Below are 24,663 nucleotides of genomic sequence, written 5' to 3' on the forward strand. Positions count from 1 at the left end.
ATTTTAAACAGATATTCCTAAACATATTAATAACATGGATTTGATTTTTGGTCTTTTTAAATTCTGTGAATTGGTGAGTTATTTATCTAATAAAGGAGACAAATTTGTCCTCTGGAACTGAGACTGAGAAGAGAAATATTATCTCAGACAAAGTAGCTTGTTATCTCAAGTTGGATTAAAGTATTTGTGATTTTTAAGATTATTTCTCATTTATTGATGTGAAGCCAGGGTTTAAGATCAGAGGGCTGAATGCAGTCTCTAACTGTACCAGGTGTTTGACTGAATAAACCATAATTCATGTTTTCTGAAATCATAAATTTCACATTGTATCCTTAGGTCACATCTTTCATCTTAGTTGGATAGATATCATTCTGCAGCATCTTAGTAACAGCACATTTTCTTCTACTGGATTCTGTATACCTGATTGAATTCTTCATTATTTTTATGTTCTCTAGGTAGACCTCACTTTGTTTAGATACTTTGATATATCCAGTGGGTTCAGCTTTCTTCTAATGCTAACCACAAGTTATATCAAATGTTATATTTGTTTTTATGTTCAGAGTATTGGAAAATTTAAAATACTGTGTAGCCAGGCACGGTAGTACATGCTTGTAATCCAAGTAGCTCAGAAGGCTATGGCTGGAGGATCACAAATTAAAAGGCAGCCTCAGCAACTTAGTGAGGTGCTACACAACTCAGTGAGACCTGACCTTGTCCCTAAATAAAATACAAAAAAAGGGCTAGGATGTGGCTCGGTGGTTAAATGCCCATGGGTTCAATCCCTGGTACCAAAATAAAATACCGTGTAGATAATATTTAGTTTAGTCAGTCTTTCCACTAGTACTTTGTCAGACAAAGGGTCTAAATATTGTGAGAAGGAGATAACTGAAAGTAAGTCAAGGTCTTTGACTGTCAGGGACATTCTTTGCAACAATTTTCCCTGGAGTATAGCCCCAAGTTCTGTTTGCATCATAACCCTCTAAGGTGCTTATCAAAATTAGTTTTCTTAGAATTACCTCACAGCTGTTGAATTGAATGCATGTAGGAAAAGGGCTCAAAATCTTTAACTTGTTTTTATACCTTTTATTGTATGTATTTATTTACATGCGGTTCTGAGAATTGAACCCAGTGCCTCACACATGCAAGGCAAGTGCTCTACCACTGAGCAACAACCCCAGCCCCAGAATCTGTAACTTTTAAAAGCTTTCAAAGAATCTTTTTCTTCCTTTGTATTCCCAGGGTGATGATTATACCAACAAAAAGTTGGAAACTGTTTATGTTCAGTCTTGTAGATTAGAAAAGAAATACATTTAACTTACTAAAATACAAAAATATGTGGTGTTGGTTTTACCAGCATTGTTCTTTTATGATAGTAATTGATTAATAGGATATGTAATTTCTGGAAGCCATCTAGTGTTTATGAATAAAATCATGGAGCACAGTATTAATTTTATTACGTCTGGCAAAAATTCTGTACAGTTTATATAGTGAGAGGATTTGTTTTTACTACTATTCTAATAGTAAGGTAGGATTTTCTGTGTGTTTTGTTGTGTTTTTGTTTTTTGAGGTAGTGTAATGTTTAATATATACTTGTTTACTTAAAAAATGTTTATAGGCAGCTGGGGTTATAGTTCAATGTAAGATGCTTATTTAGCATGCATGAAACCCTGGGTTCAATCACAATACCTAAAACTTTATAGCAAAAAATTTTACTTGAGTGTTACAAGTGATATCAAACTGCATTTGAATTAATTTAAGGGTTTAATAAAGATAAGGCATAAGTTTTGTTCTTTTTTTTTTTTCTCCTTTTCCTGTGTCATTGTAGCCATTAATAGGCCAGATATCACAGACACAGAAATGGAAACTGTTATGGACACTATTGTTGACAGCCTCTTTTGCTTTTTTGTTACATTGGGTAAGTTTTCAAATCTTTCTGGCTATTTCTTCAATGTAAATGAATTGTTTAACAACTCGTTTTAGTCAACAGCACCATTCTATGATCCTTTTATCCTATCTGAATCTCTAGAGGCTCTCCAGTTAGGGTACATTATATAAAAACATAATTCTTCTGATAACTTAATATTGTTATGCCTCTTGAATTGGTATTCAGCAGATGTTTTGAGTTGTCACCTTAGATAGCATGGTAATTGTGACTTTTTAATATATTATTTAAATTGTTGGTGGTAACTTCACAAATGTACCTGCTAATTTTCTTTTCATATTTTATTACAAAAAATTTCAAACATACTTTTTTTTTTACTTTAATAGAATTTCACTAAAAGAAATTTTAAAAACTGTAATGCAGGGGAAAGAAATAGACCTAGATACAAGTAAATGGAAACTACAAAAATTTGTGATATGCTAATGAAGACATATATAGTGAAAATTAATGTAAATATGTTTAAAAAAAAGATGCAGATACAGGAAAAAAGTATCCACAAGGTATTTGCTAAGTATTTAGATTATTTTGTTCTAAAAGAAAATTTTAATCCTATCTTTTTCTAATCAGTAATACACAAGCAAAATGCTCTTCAGTTCATTGTACACAAATGGAGCACAATTTTTGACATCTATGGTTTTACCCAAAGTGGGGTCACACCATTTGTGCAATCATACACGTATCTAGGGTAATGATGTCCATCTCGTTTCACCGTCTTTCCTACTTCCACGCCCCCTCCCCCACTCAAACATACTTCTAAGAGAAATGTGCTTGATAACTATTAAGGGAAATGCCAAAGCCTCTAGAAAACACTAAATTTGCTTGTAATACTAATCCACCTATGTTCTAAAATTTTTAAATATTTATTTGGATCATCTAAAATTACTGTTAAGCTTCATTATGTTTAAAAAACTCTATGCTTTATTGTTATTAATAGATCTGTTTATAACCCTAATTACAGTTTTAATTTTATAGATACTACAACAAATAAAATGATACTGACAGTATCATTTATAAAACTGAAAGTTTTACAAATGAGAAAATTAAAGAAGAGATATCATGTATAGTGTAGGATTTAGACAAATGTTTGAAAATTTGTTTGCAAAATTAGGGCTCCCTCCTTTAACTTCCAGCTCTGAACTCAGATCTTTGATTTCTCACCTCAATAATCTCCTGTTTTCTGCTTAGTCTTTTTTCTGTGTGCATGTAAAGTACCCTCAGGACAAAAGCTGGCCAAACATGTATTGCATCTCAAGTGATTCACTTCTTTGAAGAGTTTAATTTCTATCCACTTTCTGTCTGAGCTCTCAATGCCCTCAAATGAGTTGAGTTTGTTTTTGTTGTTGTTTTTTAAAGACAATACGTATGTATAACTAGTCATTAAACAGATAATTATCTTTCTATTTTGCCAGCCTATACTATCTCCAAATTTCTGCCTATTGCTAGGGGTATTGTGGGAATAAAGCTTATTTTTGTTTGGTGATGCTTATTTTTGCTTGGTGATAACTATGTTTTCAAAGTAAGGATAGATTAGAAAAGAGATGTATTAAGGCCACTGACGTGTTAGATAATAAAGGCCACCTTTATTATATATGGAGTGCCCAAAAGTGACTTTTCTCCTTCAAAGGAAAAATTGAAATTACTACTGCTCTGACCTAGAAGAATATTAATACTCAATTAAGGTGTGGGGGGGGTAATTTTTCAGAACAGTATCTATAATATTTTTGTTTTTCATACATGTGCATACATACACAGGCTTATTAGATTATATTTAGAAAACAACCTAAAGGAGTCCATTTCAAGTTCTTAATGATGACTATTTGGGGTGGTGGCTAAAATTAAGACTTTCCATATTTATAATATAATTTAAACCTATATAACCTAGGCCATAAGAAGAAAACATCATTTTCAAAATCTTGCTAATATTCCATGTTTCTACATTAACAGTTGACAAGGTGTGTGTTCCTATAGAGTCTAAAGTGACACAGCTTCAACATGTGATCATTACAGTGTTTTTAGTTTGTTTCAGTAGATTTCCAATGCAGTGATTTTGTCTGTTACTTTAATATTTCAGCCTTTACTAACATGTATTGCAATAATAAAGGACAAGAGAAATTAAGAAGTCCAGTGACTTGATTTGGTAATCAACTGAGGTGGCCCAATTTTAAGAACATTACACATGAAGAATATATTTTCTATTATCTTTTAAATTAGTGTTTTTTAAGAAGAAAATTCTCTGTTAAAAAAGATCCTCAGTTGTTAATTGGTAAAATAAAAAATTGCAATTCCAAACTGCAAAATTGGCTAAGGTCTTTTCATTCTTTTGGGTCAAATTAAACTGAAGTCTTCAAGAGTAAACTTATTCTTTGAAACTACCTGCAAAAGGTCAAAATGTTGATTTAGTCAATCTATTGGGGGGTGGGAGGGAATCAGTGACACTGATTAGGTTACTTAAAAAATGTTTTTTTCATGATCCGTGTTTTCTTTATTAATGAGAAGGTTCATTTCTGAAACATTACTTTTACTCTTGAGATTATAAATCCTTTTATGTAGCCTGAAATTATATACATCTATTTATTATATATTATGTTTTTTGTTTTGTTTGGGTTTTGTTGTTTTTGTTGTTGTTTTTATTTTGGCAAAGTATATATATATCAATCACATAAATTTACCATTTTAACCATTTTCAAATGTTTTTCTTTTTATGTATGTTTTGATGATGTATTTTATGAACATCCATTTTAATTGTGAGCCAAGATCATCACTAACATTTATTGTTAAAATAGGTGCTGTTCCTATCATCAGATGTTCAAGAGGAACAGCAGCAGAAATGGTGGCTGTGGTGAGTTTATGCAAATTGTACTTGAATATAAATAATACTGTGTGGATTGTTTCCCCATAAGTACCTCATGTGGTTTTGTTAATATTAAGCATTTGATTATTATAGGTTATATATTAAGTACCAGTGACATACTTTTGTTTTATTATATTTGGATTCCACAAAAGATAAAAAAGTAATCATTTTTGTACTTCTATGTGACAAATTATTTACTCTAATGTACTACTCCAGCCTATTTCTTTTTTTACTAAAATATAAATTCCTCATTCAGCTTTGTATCTCCAAGCAGTATTTTACACTTATTTTTCTCCCAAATCATTTAATATTTAACTTCACTGAGCAGTATTTATTATGAAACCTGACCATTTTTAAAATAGTGAAGTACATTTTAAAGCTAACCCATTCTCAGAGTAAAATATTCGGTATAAGTTGAACATTTCACAAATTTCCTTTAAAGATTAAGGGAAAAAAAAGATAAAGAATTTCTGAAAAGGAAAAAGGCAAGTGTTATGTAAGATAGGAAAACACATTAACATTTTGTAAGTAGTATTATCCCAAATGAATCACTGACTAATGGAGGGCTGATTTCCTGTATATTCTTTATTTCTTGGGCCTGTCGCACCCTACACTATTCTTTCCATTCCCACCAACCCAAATGAGCATTTTCTTTGTGTAGACATCTTCCTTGGAACAACAGAGCCATGCTTAGGAAGAGAGGGTGAGTCATTATTGCGAAGTGTTTCCTGTACCGAAAGTAAAATTTGTGAAAAGTGCATATTCATGAAATGACCTGAGTCACTGTAAAAAAGACATTGATATTTTTCAAACGAAAGTTATAATGATAGTAAATAGTTAAGCTAAAATATTTAAATTTTAGAATTGCTATTTTATAAAGAAATTCTAAACTTCTTGGTTATGAGACTTAAGAATAAAGTAAATTTCCCTACATAAAAAGTTAAAAGAGAGTTTTGAGTTAATTTACATTTTGATTTTTCAGAAACTAGATAAGAAACTTCGAGAAAATCTAAGAGATGCCAGAAACAGTCTTTTTACGGGTGACACACTTGGAGCTGGCCAATTCAGGTATTATGTTAGTTAAATACTTACAGGACTGAAAATAAAACATGTAGAAGTTTTGTTATTTTTCTTGTATAATAGAGTACCCTTATCCTTATAGTAGGAATTTGTTTCTTTTTAATCAGGATCAGAGTTTTGACTCAGATAGTTCTTATTTATAAAAATGGAATTTTTTATTCAAACTATCTTCTTTTGATAGAAATTTCTATTACATCTTATCATCTAAGAGAAATTTTTCTGTTTTATATGATCTTGAAGTTCAGAGCCATTTCAGTTATCATTAAACCACATGATAATTTAAAAAGTGAGAAACTTTAAATACTTATATTTGTTTCTATTTTTATTATTAAATTTCTGTTTTTACATTGCAATACTAATAGCTTATGTTTGCAAAGTATTTCTGTCATTGTTAACATTTCTAGCATGTGTTAGTAATGCTAAAGTCACTGCTTAATTATTAGTGTTGTATTATAGTACATTTTGATTATTAGTAGTAATGGAGAATGTTGAAATGTAGTAAAGAAACCTGCTCAAAACAACAAAAAATTGTTTTGTTTTGTTTTTTGTGGTAGTGGCCCATGGATGCTCTATCACTAAGCTACATCTCAGCCCTTTTTCTTTTAAATTTTGGGACTAGGGCTTGCTACATTGCCCAGACAAGCCTTGGACTTGCTCTTGCTTCAGTAACCAAATATCTCTAGGATTACAGGCATGCACCGCTATGTCCAGAATGCTGAGAATTACTTATAAAGAAGAGACAATATTTTTGGAAAATTAATTCTTACTCCCACTTTGGTGAAGTAATGAGCTAGTGGGATGAGGAGGAGAAGTCCAGTGAAATGACTGCCCACTAGCAATACAATTTCATGATAAATGTTCATATATTTTATTTCAATTCAATTTTGATGGTTTCTATAGTCTTATATACTGCTGCTATAATTCATAGTTCACTCTAACATTGTGTTTCAATTGCTTGGCCATCTTTATTCCCACATTATTTTAAATTGTTCTCTGATTTAATTGCTGGTCCTAAATATTCTTCAAAAATTTTCTCATTAAGCAGAGCAGAAACATCACATTTTCACCTGATTTTTGTAACCAGAAGTAGACATTATATTATCCTTACTTAATAATTGCCTTTTCATATAGCTGGGGCATAAGCCTTAGAAACTAACATCAAGGCACTATTTTTTTAAAAAAATTTATTCATACTACAATATATTTGTCTTGTTTCTTAATTTGTTAGATGTGTTTTATTTTATTTTAATCAGCAACTTGTTGGACTGTTGTTAAATATACTTGAATCTACCCATAAGCTAGTGATTCTCAATCAGGGCACCTTTTGTACCCCACAGACATTTTGTGCAGAAACATGTCTGGTCGTCACAACTGGGTAAATGCTACTGGAATTTAGTGACATGCAATGCTAAACTTCCTATAAGACAAACCCTTCATAATGTCAGTAGTGCTGAGGTTAAGAAACGCTGCTATATACCATCCTCCCTTGCCTTCAACCTATCTCTGGAGTAATCAGTAATAGCAGGGGATGAGGGTGCCACTGTGACTGCCCAGTCAGTACAGTGGGCGTAAGTCCACTGACCTATGCCCAGAAAGGTGTAATGAGTTAGTAAAATGATCAGATTTATCTTGCAAAAGGAAATGTGTATACTTAATATACTCAGATAACAGTGACTTTTGAAACCTGGAGTGTACTTCTTTCTGATAAGAATACCACCTCTGAACAGTATCTCTAAAACTTCTATAGACATCTGGTAACCAAATGACTTTGTGCCTCTATTTGCTTTTAGTCTGTTCCTTATCTAAATTGTAATATAAAGTGTGTATGCCTTGTCTGTTAAGTGAGTACTTATATAATTAAGTACCATTGTGGCTTAACTTTTTTCATTTAGTATATTATAATGGGATATGGTTTTTTGAGACTCTTTTCTAGAGTCCACTATTTTGGATTTGTATTTATAAAAAAAAAAAAAAGTTGTAATTCATAACTTGTTAAACTGTCAAACATCTGTGTAAATTTATAAGATTCTGCTCTTTTTCATTTTTTTTCCTGAATCTGATAATATTTATTCCTTTTTGCCCTTTTTTGAAAAATGTGAAACTTATATGAGAAGACCAGCAACTTATTTTAACTACAAAAATTATTTTGTAAAAGTATTTGTACGGATTATGTCCTTGAAGAAATTTCCTTGAGTAATACAGTCTAACATTATGCATAGGTTCTAAGTAATCCAAATCATTACCATAATTGACTGAATATATTCAAAAAATATTTTAAAGCAGAGTATTATGGAGTTCAAAATCAGCATATTGTTTTTTATCAAAATGGCATACACTACATAAAGTATTAGAAAATTTTAGATGTATACATTGCCATCAAGATTTATATAATTTTTTTTAATATATTTACAGCTTCCAAAGGCCTTTATTAGTCCTTGTTGACAGAAACATAGATTTGGCAACTCCATTACACCATACTTGGACATATCAAGCACTGGTGCATGATGTACTGGTAAGAGGCTAAATGTAGCACCCATTACTGAAATGTGGTAATGTTTGAGTTGATATGGCTACAGAAACAAAGTTGTGAAGGATAAAGCTGAAAAATATGAAAAAATAAAATTAATGATGTTGATGCTAGAGAATAGTGAAGAATTAAAGTTTAAAATTCCAAATTTATGATCTTTATTATAGGATAAATTCATGGTATTGTTGACAGTGACGGGAAAAAATAATACAGGAAAATGAACAACCATGTTTTTAGTTGTTAATTTTTCATACTCAGTAAATTTTATCAAAATTAAAAGATGAGCTTTCCCTAAGGAAAAAAAACTGTAATTTCTCTCATTTCTGTAGGAGTCAGTTAAACCTCATTTTATGCTAAAATAAATAACTTTTAAAATATGTAATACTATATGTTTTCTGAAATAATTCCCTATATCTAATTTTATACTTAAAATTAAAAAATTATATTTATCTATACATATGTTCATCAGTTAAATATTGTGTTTAGCATGTGATGTACACAGATAAATAAAACACAGCCTCTATTTTCAAAGGCAGTAGAAGGAAAGAAAATATATACACATATAATTTCAAGACACTGTAATAGAATGAGAATAGTCTCCATTTGATAGAAAATCAAAAGAAGTTTAAGAATTTGAACCCAAATCATTGACTCTAGTATCAGCACTCTAGTTTACTAACTCCTAGCCCAGTCCTTTATGGATTATAGTATATAACAGTATCATTTTAAAAAGATTGCCTGGAATGCACATAAACAGGAAATGAAAGATATGTAATAGATGATTTGGCTTAACAGTTCATTTCTTTGAAATCTAGATATTGCTCTAAAGGGTTTGTTTCAATAAATCAGCTTTAAAATTACTGGCAGAAATTGGCCATTCTACATAATTCTTGGTCCTAGAATCCTATGCCATGACTCTAGAATGCCAAAGAAACACCAACTCAGTAGAGAGGGTGGAAAGAATCAGGAGAACTACCAAATTAAACCCCGAATAAGACATAGAAGCTGGTGGTAGTATGTAAAGTAAAAGGTTGAGTAAGACTGATTCAGTTTAACTCAATTCAGTAATTGAGTGCCTACTCTTTAACAGACATTTTAGATCCTGATGACAGCAATAACAAAGACACAAGTATTCCTCTTTCTGGAGCTTACATTCTAGTAAGAGATAAGAAGTAAAATAAACATTTCAGAAGGTGGAAAGAGCTGTGGAGGAGAATAAAGTAGATGATGGTGAATAGGATTGAAATTTTTAAATAGGGAAGATCTCTCTGAGGAAATGATATTTGAAAAAAGATCTAAAGGAGGTAAGGGCTATATGATTATACAGCTATTTAGGAAAAGAACAATCTAGGCAGAAGGGCTCCAGATACGTTTGAAAGATGGGAAGGCAGGTAGGTAGCTGCACTAAAGTAAGAAATAAGGTTAAATAGGACACAGGAGACTGTATAACACAAGACATCTTAAAGATGTTGACTTTTAATTTGACAGAGAATAGGAGCAGCTACCATTTTGAGTAAAAGTGACATCTATATATATTTTAAGATGGAGGCTATTGGAATTATTTAAGAAAGAAATGATGGTGGCTTTCAGCAGGATGGAGATGGTAAGGATATGATTATCTGATGACTATAAAGTATAGAATTGTCAGTGAGTTGAATGTGAAATCTAAGAGAAAGACCTTAAAGTTGACTTCAAATTTGACCTTTGCAAATGGAAAAATGTTTATTGGATGGAAAAGAAATGGAAGGGGGTATAAGATCTGATGGCTAAGAAGTCACCATTGCATGCAGCAGTGTTAGGGTCTTTTGGTGACTTGGGTATCCCACAGTGCAGAGCAAAACAATGACCAAAGTGACTTAAAAAGAGATTGGAAGGAGAAACATTTTAAAACCTTTAAAGATTTTTTTTTTTTTCCCCTGTATAGGACAGCTGAGAAAGGCAGTGATTGCTGGATGGGTAATTTGAGTTTAGAAAAGGTTTTTAACTGAAAGACATTTGTGTACCAATGAGAATAATCAAAGAGGAACTGAATTAAAGCAAATTATATCCCATGCTTTTATAATTACGTCAAAATGAATCCTAATATTATGTACAACTAAAAAGAGCCAATAAAAAATGATTTACAATTTTTTTAAAAAGTTAATGATGCAGGAGATGCGAATGTACTGCAGGTGGCAGTGGTGAGTAATGTAGACCAGGATTTCTCAACCTTGGTTTTGGACCTGATCATTCTTTGTTGTGGGGGCTATCCCATACATTGTAGAATGTTTAACATCAACCCTGGCCTCAATCCTCTATAATAGCGCCAATAGCATTCCCTAAGTTGTGAACCAAAGTGTCTTCACACATTGCTAAACATTCCTGGGGATGGGGGGTCCTAGAAGGAACAATTTTGTCCCTGATTGAGAACCACTATTACAGGCTGATAATCAGAGTTTCAAAACTAGAATTGTTTTAGAGAAGAGAGTAAGTAAAGGATATTGGAGTAGCAAGGAAAATATCTAATCCAGTTCTAAGACCAGTGATATGAGCTGTGTAAGAGGTTTAAAAACAAACAACAGAAAAGTATCTTCTCAAAAGTCTAAAAGGGCTAACTAGCTATTTGGTATTCACTTAGAGCAAAAAAGGTACGTAAGTTGGCAGGGGGTGTTCAAAATGGGAGGTTTTGTTGGTGACTGAGTGTGAGTTTCAGAAGTTATAACAAAAGAATTTCAAGAGTTGGGTGAGAATGGGAGATGAGATATGAGGATGTCAGGGGCTAAGGAGTTAATAGGCTTAGTGAGAAAGTTTTAATTGTCTCCAACCATACTGGTTTGTGGAGCTGTGACTATTGAGTAGGAGCAAGAGGTGAGGGTCTTAGTGAGAGTGTACAGATTAGAGGTCACCTCTTCACTCTTGATGGTTGTGAAATAGAAATTATCCAGATCACTGAGATATTTAGGAATCATTTCAAATTCCTGAACTTGAAAGGTTCCTGACACCTTCTTGACTTCCTTCATGGAGGAAGTTAAAACATAAGATGCTGTGAGTACAGGAGATGAGGCACAGGTACAAATAATTTCAGTGTAAAGAAATATGCTGAGTCTTCTGTCAGAAGAGAAAACTGAGATACGTAACTTAGGGCAGAGATTCCCAATACAGAACACTGCTAACTAATTCAGGTCCTTGATGAGGTTTCACTGTTCCAGAATGAAATGAGAATAATGAGGAGTATTAAGAGATTTTAAATTGGCTGATACACTAATTTTTATTTCCTAGTCTTTAAAATCAAAATTTTTTCTATAAATAAAAAATGATGAAAGAAGACAACAAGGGTTGTTTTTGTTTTAATCTTCACATAGTAAAAAGTTGTCAGTCTTTGAAGAGTTTGGTTATAATAAATGCACAACTTACAGTGACCTAATTCTTTTCATTAATTTTAAAGCATTTTCTATATGTGAACAATAACCATGTTGTTTAAAAACCACTACTTTTTAAAGTTTCTTCAGTGCTCTTAAAATTCCTAATAATTATACCCTTTGCCTCCACAAGATAGAGTAGAAGTTCTAGATAGAAAATGTTAACTTAAATGTTGCAGTTTGCTTTATTTATCAAATATCTTTGTCTAGAGGGGTTGGGGTTGTGGCTCAGCGGTAGAGCGCTCACCTAGCACAGGAGAGGCCCTGGGTTCGATCCTCAGCACCACATAAAAATTAATTAATTAATTAATTATATTGTATTCGACTACGACTAAAAAATAAAGATCTTTAAAAAAAGTATATCTTTGTATAGAAATCTGGACCATTGATAATTATTTATATATTAGAGCCCGAAATCAACAGCGAAAATTTAGACATCTTTCCTCTGTGTACCAATGAGAATAATCAAAGAAAGATGATTGTTTTCACTTAAAATAGGAAGTACACCCTTCTGATGAAAAGCTCTGTAATGCCCCTTTCCTTAACAGGACATAAAAAGTAAAATTAACAATTAGAAAATAGTGATTTCTTTTTTACTATATCTTGGTTGTGGGAGGGGTGGATTTGATTGTTAACTGCAAAGAGTGCTAATTACCCTCAGTCAGAGGGGTGGATATTTCATCTTAGTATCTTTGTCTTTTCAAAGCTTGCAGTTTCTTTTTATATCTTTTTGTCTTCTGCTGACTCTTGCTATTTGAAACATTAAATCAGAATTTATACTAAAATATATAGGTAGTTTAATAAAATATATATTTTTGCCACTCAGTACAACAGGAATTTGTTTCCAAATAAATATTTATTTTTAAAAGATTATCAGAAAATCAACACCCATTCTCTTAAAGATGTGTAATTGCACATCTATTCTATTCTATTCCCTAAAGACCTAAAAAGAGCATGCTACAGGGACACTGCTACATCGATGTTCATAGCAGCACAATTCACAATAGCAAGACTGTGGAACCAACCTAGATGCCCCTCAATAGACGAATGGATAAAAAAAATGTGGCATTTATACACAATGGAGTATTACTCTGCATTAAAAAATGACAAAATCATAGAATTTGCAGGGAAATGGGTGGCACTAGAGCAGATTATGCTAAGTGAAGCTAGCCAATCCCTAAAAAACAAATGCCAAATGTCTTCTTTGATATAAGGAGAGTAACTGGGAACAGAGTAGGGATGAAGAGCATGAGAAGAAGATTAACATTAAACAGGGATGAGAGGTGGGAGGGAAAGGGAGAGAGAAGGGAAATTGCATGGAAATGGAAGGAGACCCTCAGGGTTATACAAAATTACATACAAGAGGAAGTGAGGGGAAAGGGAAAAATAATACAAGGGGGAGAAATGAATGACAGTAGAGGGGGTAGAGAGAGAAGAGGGGAGGGGAGGGGAGGGGGGATAGTAGAGGATAGGAAAGGCAGCAGAATACAACAGACACTAGTATGGCAACATGTAAATCAATGGATGTGTAACTGATATGATTCTGCAATCTGTATATGGGGTAAAAACGGGAGTTCATAACCCACTTGAATCAAAGTGTGAAATATGATATATCAAGAACTATGTAATGTTTTGAACAACCAACAATAAAAAATTTAAAAAAATTAAAAAAAAAAAAGATGTGTAATTGCAATGCCATAGTATAGGTTGATGCTTTGGGTCCATGGTTGATGTTCTTTTGATCTACTAATCTTTATTACTATAAAACCTCATGGGCAGCTACTGTGGTAGCCTAGTTTTATTTTATTTTTTTTTTAATTTTTTATTGTTGGTTGTTCAAAACATTACAAATTTCTTGACATATCATATTCCACACTTTGATTCAAGTGGGTTATGAACTCCCACCTTCACCCCATACACAGATTGCAGAATCACATCAGTTACATATCCATTGATTTACATATTGCCATACTAGTGTCTGTTGTGCTCCGCTGCCTTTCCCATCCTCCACCATCCCCCCTCCCCACCTCTCCCCTCCCCTCCCCTCCTCTCTCTCTACCCCCTCCACTGTATAACCCTGAGGGTCTCCTTCCATTTCCATGCAATTTCCCTTCTCTCTCCCTTTCCCTCCCACCTCTCATCCCTGTTTAATGTTAATCTTCTTCTCATGCTCTTCATCCCTACTCTGTTCCCAGTTACTCTCCTTATATCAAAGAAGACATTTGGCATTTGTTTTTTAGGGATTGGCTAGCTTCACTTAGCATAATCTGCTCTAATGCCATCCATTTCCCTGCAAATTCTATGATTTTGTCATTTTTTAATGCAGAGTAATACTCCATTGTGTATAAATGCCACTTTTTTTTATCCATTCGTCTATTGAAGGGCATCTAGGTTGGTTCCACAGTCTTGCTATTGTGAATTGTGCTGCTATGAACATCGATGTAGCAGTGTCCCTGAAGCATGCTCTTTTTAGGTCTTTAGGGAATAGACCGAGAAGGGGAATAGCTGGGTCAAATGGTGGCTCCATTCCCAGCTTTCCAAGAAATCTCCATACTGCTTTCCAAATTGGCTGCACCAATTTGCAATCCCACCAGCAATGTACAAGTGTACCCTTTTCCCCACATCCTCACCAGCACTTGTTGTTGTTTGACTTCCTAATGGCTGCCAATCTTACTGGAGTGAGATGGTATCTTAGGGTGGTTTTGATTTGCATTTCTCTGACAGCTAGAGATGGTGAGCATTTTTTCATGTACTTGTTGATTGACTGTATGTCCTCCTCTGAGAAGTGTCTGTTCAGGTCCTTGGCCCATTTGTTGATTGGGTTGTTTGTTCTCTTATTGTCTAATTTTTTGAGTTCTTTGTATACTCTGGATATTAGGGCTCTATCTGAAGTGTGAGGAGTAAAGATTTGTTCCCAGGGTGTAGGGTAGCCTAGTTTTAAATATTTACCTAAAAGTATTTGTGGATAGGCAGTTTATACAGAAGGGATGTAGGCTGGGTAAAAGGCCAGAAGGTATCTTTGATTGCATTTATTTTTTTAAATGGGATCATTTCATTATATCTCCATATAGCTTGGATTAAATTTTTATCTAAGTGAGAAAAGTATGTACTATTTACTTACTTTCTTACTTATTGATACTGGGGATTAAACCCCCAGGTGCTTATCTGCTGAGCCACATTTCTGCCCTTTTTTTTGTTGAGGGGTTAGTATTACCAGGGATTGAACTCAGAGGCACTCAATCAGTGAACCACATCCCCAGCCCTATTTTATATTTTATTTAGAGACAGGATCTCACAGAGTTGCTTAGCACCTTACTTTTGCTGAGGCTCACTTTGAACTCAAGATCCTCCTGCCTCAGCCCCACCCCACCCCCCAGCCACTGGGATTCTGTGCACTATTGCGCTCAGCTCTCAGCCCTTTTTATTTTTCTGTTTTGAGACAGGGTCTTACTAAGTTGCTTCGACTGGCTTGGAACTTGAGATCTTCATTCTTCAGCCTCCCAAGTTGCTGGGATTACAGAAAGAATGCTTGATTTGTTATTTGTTAACTTTTAGAAGGAGTTAATACCCTAACAGTCTTTAAAAGCAGTCAGTAAGGTGATTGATTTTTTTTTAATATTATTTTATGAACTAGGGAATTTTTATATCTGAAATATATATCTAACTATTGTAGTCATTCATTTTGATATATAAATTGTCTCATCTTTGGCTCATCCTGGCCTCAGTGTCCTCTTGGCATGGCCCTTTAGTCTTTGTTTGCTTACTTGTTCAGGTGTTAAAAATTTTCTGACTCATCACTTTCATTTTCTCTGCAGACTTGGACTCGGCCATTTCCCCAAAAGCCCTGGTTCCTTTAAATGGCAAATAGGGTTTAAATAACAATCTGGATTACTAGGATTGTTAATCTCTACTGGAATGTCTTTGCTTTAGGCGTTTTCAGTGGTGAGAAAAATAGTACTTTATGGTCTTTCCCATTCTTTTTTTTTTTTTTAATATTTATTTTTTTAGTTGTAGTTGGACACAATACCTTTATTCCATTCATTTATTTTTATGTGGTGCTGAAGATTGAACCCAGGGCCCCTGTGCATGCTAGGCGAGCACTCTACTGCTGAGCCACAATCCCAGCCCCTTTCCCATTCTTTAGGAAAGAACCCATTTTGTTATAACTTTATTATAGTAAAGTTATAAAAATACAGTAATGACCATTGATTCTTGTACACAGTTTAAAAGCATCAGTGTAGAACTCATCCTGTTTTATCTTAATGAGTATATTTTAATCTTGTTTTACTTGAGTTTTATTTGACAGACTGATTTGTATGAGCCAAAGAAAACATAACTGTTATGTAAATCAGAAACTATACAATTTAAAGCTCATGCCTCGTCATCAAGAATGTTGTTTCTTCAGTCTCTCGAGAACAGTGTTAGTAGAATTACAGATTTATACAATTTTAGCTGGAAGCCCACTGTATTTAAAATGAATGTATCTGTTGTGGAGTGATAGATGGCGAATAATGTGTAACTTTGGTTCTCAAAGCTTCTGGACTCTTCTCATTGAGCGCAGTAGTTATCCATGCTCACTGAAGTAGGAGATTGCTTAATAGTTGTATCTAATTGCTTTCTCAGTAAGAAATAGAATTTCAGTTTCTAAGAACTTCCTCTAAATTAGGTTTTTTAAGGCATAATCACTACTATTGACCCAGAACTGGTTCTGAAGCATTCAGGGACAGTAGAAATAAATTTAGATTACTTTTTGCTTAGGAACTAAAATTTCCCTTCATGGTTATTAGCTTTAGGGAAGAGCTTTGAAACATTAATTTTTCACATAATGCTTTAATTTCTGTCTCTCTGTCTCTCCTTCTCACATGCACGTGTGCATACACACACACACAAAAGAAAACATTTAAAATAGTTAACATGCAGTGCCTTTAGATTGAAACCCTGATGTATTAATCTATTGAATCATGTCTTGTTTTTTAATTGCCTTTGACAAGAGGCAATGAAACTCCTAGTTTCTGTTTAGCTCTCATATCTCAAGTCTGAAGGAAATAACTGATTTAGAAGGGAAAGTATTTACCTCTTCTGGAGAAAATGTACATAAGTCATCACACTTTTTCTTTATCATCTCTTCTCATACTGATGTTATCCCTAGTCTCCAAACTGACTCTTAAGGCAAAAATTTTCTCCAGAAAGTCACATTCCTTTTTGGAGTTCTCCTGAGGTTAATGTGCAGGGACAAGATAACATAAGTACTCATCTTCAAATGATTGAAGATGCATTTCCTTGCCTAGAGTAAGTTAGGAGCCAGAGCCTTAGGAGATGGTACAGCTGCTTTGTGGTTTCCTTTCCTGGTTTTATGTTTTCCCCTGAACTGTGTTTTATTTTTCTCTCATTGCTTATTTTGATAGTTCAAGTTAAAGGGTCTCCTTGATACGTGCTGATGTCACCTGAATGTTAAAAATGTTAATCGCTGATATTTGATTTATGGCTCCAAACTGCATCTGTTGAATTACTTAGCTATTTATTCATGGCTATAATAGTTTTTGGAGTTTAAGGGGTAGTAAATTCTTGCCAAAATAAAAATTTGTATTTTACTTTGCATTTTTTCACATGTGTAATAAATCTCAGCTCTGCATTAATAGGTGTCACCTCTGGTATCCAAACATTAGCCATCTGTTGCTCTACCTATATCTGCTTTAACTCGTGAAAAGAAACAAGACTGTTAAAGACTTCTAGATATTTTTAGCATTTCCTGGTGGGATTTTTTTCCTCTTTTTTTTTTTTTTTTTTAAATATATATCAGGCATTGAACCTAAGGGCACTGAGCCATATCCCCAACCCTTTTTTATATTTTATTTAAAGACAGGATCTCACTGAGTTGCTTAGGGCCTCACTAAATTGTTGAGGCTGGCGTTGACCTTGCGATTCTCTTAAACTTCAGCCTACCAAGCTGCTGGGATTACAGGCATTTGCCACCATACCTAGCTCTGATGGAATTTATTTTTATCTAGGATTTTAGGCAATATTGTTCAGTCTTTTAAGTCGGGAAGATGTTGCTATCAGAAGGAACAGATTAGATTCTTCCATTCCAACCAATTCTGCTATCTTATTTGTGCATAAATGTTCAGTTGTGTTAACGTGATTGAGTACAGCACAGGATGTACTAGTTTCCCAATTTTGAAATTGGAAATTACTTTTCCTTTTTTGCCTTGCTATTATGCAAACAGTGGAAATGTTCTTGCTATTATGTTATTTCTTAGAACTCTTAACATCTTTTATTTCTTCATTATTTTGTGTTTTAAGTATTCGGTCAATACTTATGTAATAATATGCTCTCCTATTTTTAGAGCAATAATTTTATTAACTAGTTACTTCTATGTTGAATGAACTGTGTCATCACCATGGAAATTGTACTTCAATTTCCTACTAGAAATTCTTAGTATAGCTTAACCGTTTAAAGATGTTTCCCTTTTGTATCTTTTGTTTCCTTACATATTTTTTTAAAAGCTGGGCTTCTTTGTAGATGTACTATAATATCTATTTATTTTTCATATTGTTTAAAGTGTTTTCCCACAGTTGTGCTATTTTTACTTTCTTCCTGTATTGGTTAATTTGCTGGGCAAATTAAAAATTGGACAGAGGGATAGGAAACTGAGAGGAATTTTAAAAGATCACTGATGTTCTTGACCTGTGATAACATGAAAAATCTATAGGAAAGACAATAATAACAGGTTGAAATATAACATGATATACTCTTTTTTTGTCATCCCAGCCATTTTTTGCAACTCTCTATAGTCTTTAAAAGCCAATTTATACCACCTAAGGCTACCCAGATTCTACCCTGCAAGGATTTCTAATAAAGCAGCCCTCTAAAATCACTCTACCTAGGTTTTAATCTTGTTTTTCCCACATATTTCTGCATAACCTGGGAAATAAATTTCTTCCTCTGTGCTTTAGGGTTTTTTTTTTTTTTTTTTTCATTTTTGAAATGGAAATTTTATTCTTTCTGAGGGTTATTGTGAGGATCAGATAACTTATACAAAGTGCTGAGAATAGTGCCTTGCACATAAAAGGTACCTAATCTTTAGAGATTTTTCTCTTTAATGGATTTCACACATATATGCAAAGGCTGCCTCATTGTTCTTATAATTTATTTGATAGAAAATAGATGTGTTACTTCACTGTGGCAGTTAGACATCTACATATTTCATTCTTTTTTATGTCAAAGGGGAAAGCTTAGAGGAAATAAGCTGTTGTAAAAGATTTGAGAAACTTTCAGAGTATACTCAAAAGTATCTAGAGTCAGTATTGAACCTTATTTTATTAGAGGAGATTAAATTGTGTTCAATATATTTAAGTTGCCAAGACTTAGAATAATCATTAATATATATAATACCTTAGAACTAAGATAATTATATCACATTTCTCCACATAGTTTCTTTATTGCATATTATTCTTTTACTCACTTGTTTATAGCCATGTTTTATCTCATTAACTCACATTCTTGAACAGAGTTGACCCATAAAATACTGCAGGAAGGGAATGAAGAAGGGGATGAAGGAATAAAGAATATAATTACTTTTATTTTTGTCTATTTTATGTTTGTTTTTTGAGAAAGGGGGGAAAAATCAAGCCACACATTAAGTGAAATTAGTCCCAAGCAGAAAACCTTAACAACTACTGGTCTGACTGGCTGTTAGAATATATGTGAAAGGGAATGCTATTATTATTATTATTTTAATATTTATATTTTTTTAGTTGAATTGGACATAATACCTTATTTATTTATTTATTTTTATGTGGTGCTGAGGATCGAACCCAGGGCCTTGCATATGCTAGGCGAGTGCTCTACTGCTACTGCTAAGCCACAATCCCAGCCCGGAATGCTATTATTTTATTATTATTATTATAGATTCTACCTTAATTTTTAAATTTAATCAGTCAAGAAACATCAGAATACTAAGATTCTACAAGAGTTTTAAAATTATTATTAAGAAGGTTTTTTACTGGAAACAACCAAGCATCAAGAGGCCTGTTCAAGTAAATTGATAGAGCCAATCATTGGACTAATTTGTGTAGCCATGGTAAAGCTAAAATAGCTATACCTACAGAGCTCTAAAATATATTAAATGGGAAAAAAGGGGCAAATTATATATGTATGTTATAATCCCATTTTAAAGTAAACCTAAGAGCTATCCAAATGCATAAATATTTTTAGAAGGATACATAGACCTTAACATGATTTTTCTCTTTATATTTGAAATTTTAATCACATGCATCTACTACTTCCATTAAAATTCGTAATGAAAAGTGCATTTGAATATAACAAAAGTTTGGAAGGATGTCTTTTAAATTTTAGATCTGTATTTTATCCTTGTAAATATTAGCAAGGGCAGCAAAAATCTATGTTTTATTTTCCTTGTTGTGGGAAATGTTATGGCTATTAAACTCAGAAAATAGTTATTTAAAACTGTATTACTTTTCCCTAGGATTTCCACTTAAACAGAGTGAATTTGGAAGAATCTACAGGAGTGGAAAACTCTCCAGCTGGTGCTAGACCAAAGAGAAAAAACAAGAAATCTTATGATTTAACTCCAGTTGATAAATTTTGGCAGAAACATAAAGGAAGGTAAATAAGAGAAATATCAATAAGTAAAAGATTTACCACTTAAAGAGAAATTAAGATGTCATCTAGCCAGTTGAATTTGAGAAAAATATCCAAAGGGTCATAGTGGTTCATTCACGTAATGAGCAGAAGCTATAATTAATATCCTTGATTTTTCCCCATTCCTGTTTTTTGTTAGCTGTTGTTTTGTAGGGACTACTTCTCTTTTCACTAAGCTTATCCCATATAATTTTGAACATTCCTCAGATTAATAGAAGAATGCTATTTGTCAACAGTTATGTAAATATATTATTTATTATTTTTAGTTTTTAATTTATCTATGTAAATATAGATCTATCTACAGCCTCAATATAGCTATTCTTTTGGGCCTTGTTTTATATTTACATTTGAAGAGATATAGATGTGGTTCAACATGCAGTGGCTGTGTGTGTGTGTGTGTGTGTGTGTTTAAATATTTACAGCTTTGTAAAAAACAACTACAAGTTTGGTGTGGTGGCACACACCTGTAATCCCAGCAGATTGGGAGGCTGAGGCAGGAAGATCATGAGTTCAAAGCCAGCCTCAAAAGCAAGACACTAAGCACCTAATCAAGACCCTGTCTCTAAATAAAATACAAAATAGGGCTGAGGATGTGGCTCAGTGGTCAAGTGCCCATGAGTTTAATCCCCAGTACCAAAAAAAAAAATTAAAATTAAAACCTAAAAAAAAGAAAGCCTGGGGATGTGGCTCAGAGGTTAAGCACCCCTAGGTTCAATTCCTAGTATCCAAAAAACAAAAAAAAACACAACTGGAAAATCATATTGCTATAATAGAAATCTTCAGAGAAAAGAAATTGTCTTTCTGGCTATGGTAGTTTTAGGTGTTTTACTTTAAATAATTTCTTTCCTTTGAAATTTCATAGTTTATATTCCTTCAAGAATGCTAAAATACAAAACATTGCATTTCATTAGAGAGGCATTTTTTTGTGGAGGATACAAAATATTTTGAAGTTGACATTTCCTAATAGAGAAGAGCTTAAGAGAAAAGATCCCTTAATTCAAATAGGGAGATTTTGAGTATTTTTTACATGATATGTTTAGGAACAAATTAAAAGATGATTTGAATAGTAGGAACTTTGTTTTCAAGTAACAATAGCCCTTTTGCCCTGAAAATTGTACTGCAATAAAAATGTGAACACAAAGACACTGGGAGATGGCATAGAGTTAAATATATGACTTAACCTCTCTGAGCTTCATTTTCTTATCAGTAAAATAGAAAGATGATAATTCTACCTTTTGCTCCAATATCTCAGAAGATTTTTAAGAAGATTGAGATAATGAATATAAAGAAAGTGGTAAAGTCTAGGGTAGAACTCAGTTCTGACAGATCCCAAAGTGCCTCGTCTTAACTATTAATGATAACCACCCAACAAACTGGTTATGATTAAATAAAATAACAGAGATAAGTACTTGACATAGCATTTGATACACAGTAAGCACTCAATAAATGTAAGCAGTTACTATTCTTCATTATCTCTGAGATCTGAAAATATGAGAGATTTTGAGGATCATGGATTTCACCCAGTACGTTTTACAAATGAGAAAGGGTAAGAGCTTTCCTAAAAGTAGTTTTCATTATAATTAGATCAAAAACTTCTGACTCTACACTAGAGGGCTAAGGCCTTAATGCTGTTTTTTGCCAACAAAGACCACTGGAGCTGGGTAAGTGCCTATGGTTGTCAGGTAAAATTGGACTATGTTCTGAATCTTTTCCAGACTCATCTTTTCTGCCAGTCTCCATTGGACGAAATGTGCTGATCATTAGTGAGATATTTCAGTTGTCAGGGTTAAGGAAGGGAGGCAAGGTTTTTATTTCATTGCTAATAAGATATAACCTTTTCTTAAAGGAGAAAAGGCTCTTGCCTTCCTTAAAGCTATAGATGAAAAATACTCATTTGAAGAATCATTTTATCCTCAACATATGTTTTGAAGTCTATGTAAATTATTGCTGAACAGCACTTCCCTGGAGGACAATAACAGGCTTTAGGTCCATCAAAACTATAATTCAAGTACTATTTTTTACCAATAAGGATATTAAAAGTACTGAGTTACAAAGGCGTTTATTTTTGTTCTAATAGTGTATAGGTGAAGGGAAAATGCAATCTCACTATTGAAAAGAATAGAAGTAAATTTTATATTTGTTTAGATTTATAAGTATTATGATATACATTTTATAGTACAAGGTTTTCTACGGTGGTGTTATACCACTGAACTACTTACATTCCCCAGCCCTTCTTTGTTTTGTGTTTTTCTTTATTCTAAGGCAGGGTTTGTTTCTAAGTCTCCCAGGCTGACCTCTAAATTTTCTATCATCCTGCTCAGTCTCTCAAGTCCCTGAGATTATAGGTTATGCACCTAAGTGCCCCATTTATCATAAAGATTACATATATAGTTTTATTTGTGTTGAACATTCTCTGCCCATGTTATATATAAAATATATTCAAATACATATGAATCCATTTAAAATAATAATAAATATTCATTGTATATATTTCAGAATCCACACAAAAATCATTCTTTCAGTGTCATAGTTTCTCTTGTGCATATTGTTTTAGTCCATTCCCAGAAGTTGCAGAATCCGTTCAGCAAGAACTAGAATATTATAGAGCACAAGAAGATGAGGTCAAACGTCTTAAAAGCATTATGGTAAGATCTTCTTTGCTTTCTAAGTATTATAGGGAAGAGGAAGGGCATCTAAAAGGATAGAGAGGTTTGCTTTTTTTTTTCTCTAAAATTCAAGGCAATTTATTGCTTTAATAACAGGAAATTATTTTCAATTTATTTAAGCAGTCTTTTTCAAAAGAAACCTAATATTGAGATCAAAATTTGTTTAAAAAGGAGCTGGGGATATAGCTCAGTTGGTAGAGTGCTAGTTGTTTAAAGAATAATATGAAGTTATGATATGAAAAAAATATATAATGTGACTTTAGAGACATATCTTTCAGTATTCCTCAATCTACCATACTTCAATCCAGCTTCAAATTTCAGCTACACTCTTTATACTGTGTGTACTGTGTGATTGCTGGCAAGTCTCTATAGACTTGCTTTCTTGCTGATCCATAATTTACTTCTCTGGACATGCTTCCTTGCTGACTATAAATTTACTTAGTCAACCATTTATTAAACTGGTGGTGACTAGAAATTTTCTGTGACTGTCAGAAACACATGTGTTTCTGTGTTATCCTAGAAGAGAAGAATAGTTATCCTAGGTAACCTAAATTTTATTGTTTGTCAGTAATCTTAGGAATGTGTTGATTTTTATGCTTGAGCCTGGAGATTTTGAATAGTTTTACTAAAACTTTTTTTTTTTTCCCTTCCCAGGGACTAGAAGGGGAAGATGAAGGAGCCATAAGTATGCTTTCTGACAATACTGCTAAGCTAACATCAGCGGTTAGGTATGCAGTATATCCTCTTCAGTGTCTTTCTGTTATTAAATTTATTTGGGAGGTTATAAATGATTAATATTTTTAATAACAGGAAATAGTATGTAAAAGCAAATACACCTATAAGCTAAAAGAACTAAATTATGCTTTTAACATGTTTAAGCTGATTTCAGTTCCAACTTAGAGCAAAACATTTGCTTCTTTCACCAATTAGAAATATGAGATGGGGATAATTTTACTAAGAAAACAGTATTAACGAGAAAGTAGGGCAAATTGTTGTTAATTTTACTGTTGTAGCCAGTTTTCTTAATTGAAGGTTAAGGAATTTTTATTACTTTAAATGCCGGCAAGAGGAAGAGGATTTTATGTTTTAGAAATATAGGTAAAAGTGTGTTTCCATTAATTTTAGTCAAAACTTTAGAAGCAGAGAGTGAAATGGTAGAAATAATGATATTTGGGACCTAGATTATTTTTAAATGAGAGGCATTTCAGCTGTATTAAAGTAATACATTCTGTATGTGTTCTAGCCTGGAGATTAAATTCAGTTGATAATTTAATTTGTCATTTTGTCACTATTTCAGTGTTCTGATTTTCCTTCGAGGAAAAAACAGGCATGGGTTTTATTAGAGACTATATCATTTTCTTAGAAAATTTTATCGTTAATTTTCCATTTTTTGGTACTTATAGTTCTCTGCCAGAACTCCTTGAAAAAAAAAGACTTATTGATCTTCATACAAATGTTGCTACTGCTGTTTTAGAACATATAAAGGTAAATTTAACTTTCCCCTCACAATATGACTTGTATTTGCATAAAGTTTATA

At 32.9% G+C, this 24,663-nt stretch overlaps 1 protein-coding gene across 1 annotated transcript in view; it reads left to right on the top strand.

Moving 5' to 3' along the window:
• Scfd1 (sec1 family domain containing 1) overlaps nucleotides 1-24,663 on the top strand; it is a 94,695-nt gene that overhangs the window by 17,472 nt on the left and 52,560 nt on the right. Inside the window, exons 7-14 of the mRNA XM_027929687.3 lie at nucleotides 1,826-1,915; nucleotides 4,726-4,781; nucleotides 5,776-5,861; nucleotides 8,286-8,385; nucleotides 20,285-20,424; nucleotides 23,015-23,105; nucleotides 23,781-23,854; nucleotides 24,530-24,611. Coding sequence (XP_027785488.1) covers nucleotides 1,826-1,915; nucleotides 4,726-4,781; nucleotides 5,776-5,861; nucleotides 8,286-8,385; nucleotides 20,285-20,424; nucleotides 23,015-23,105; nucleotides 23,781-23,854; nucleotides 24,530-24,611 — 719 coding nt within the window. The remainder of the gene's footprint in view (nucleotides 1-1,825; nucleotides 1,916-4,725; nucleotides 4,782-5,775; nucleotides 5,862-8,285; nucleotides 8,386-20,284; nucleotides 20,425-23,014; nucleotides 23,106-23,780; nucleotides 23,855-24,529; nucleotides 24,612-24,663) is intronic.

Source organism: Marmota flaviventris, chromosome 2 (assembly GCF_047511675.1).
Source record: "Marmota flaviventris isolate mMarFla1 chromosome 2, mMarFla1.hap1, whole genome shotgun sequence".
Taxonomy (NCBI): Eukaryota; Metazoa; Chordata; class Mammalia; order Rodentia; family Sciuridae; genus Marmota; species Marmota flaviventris.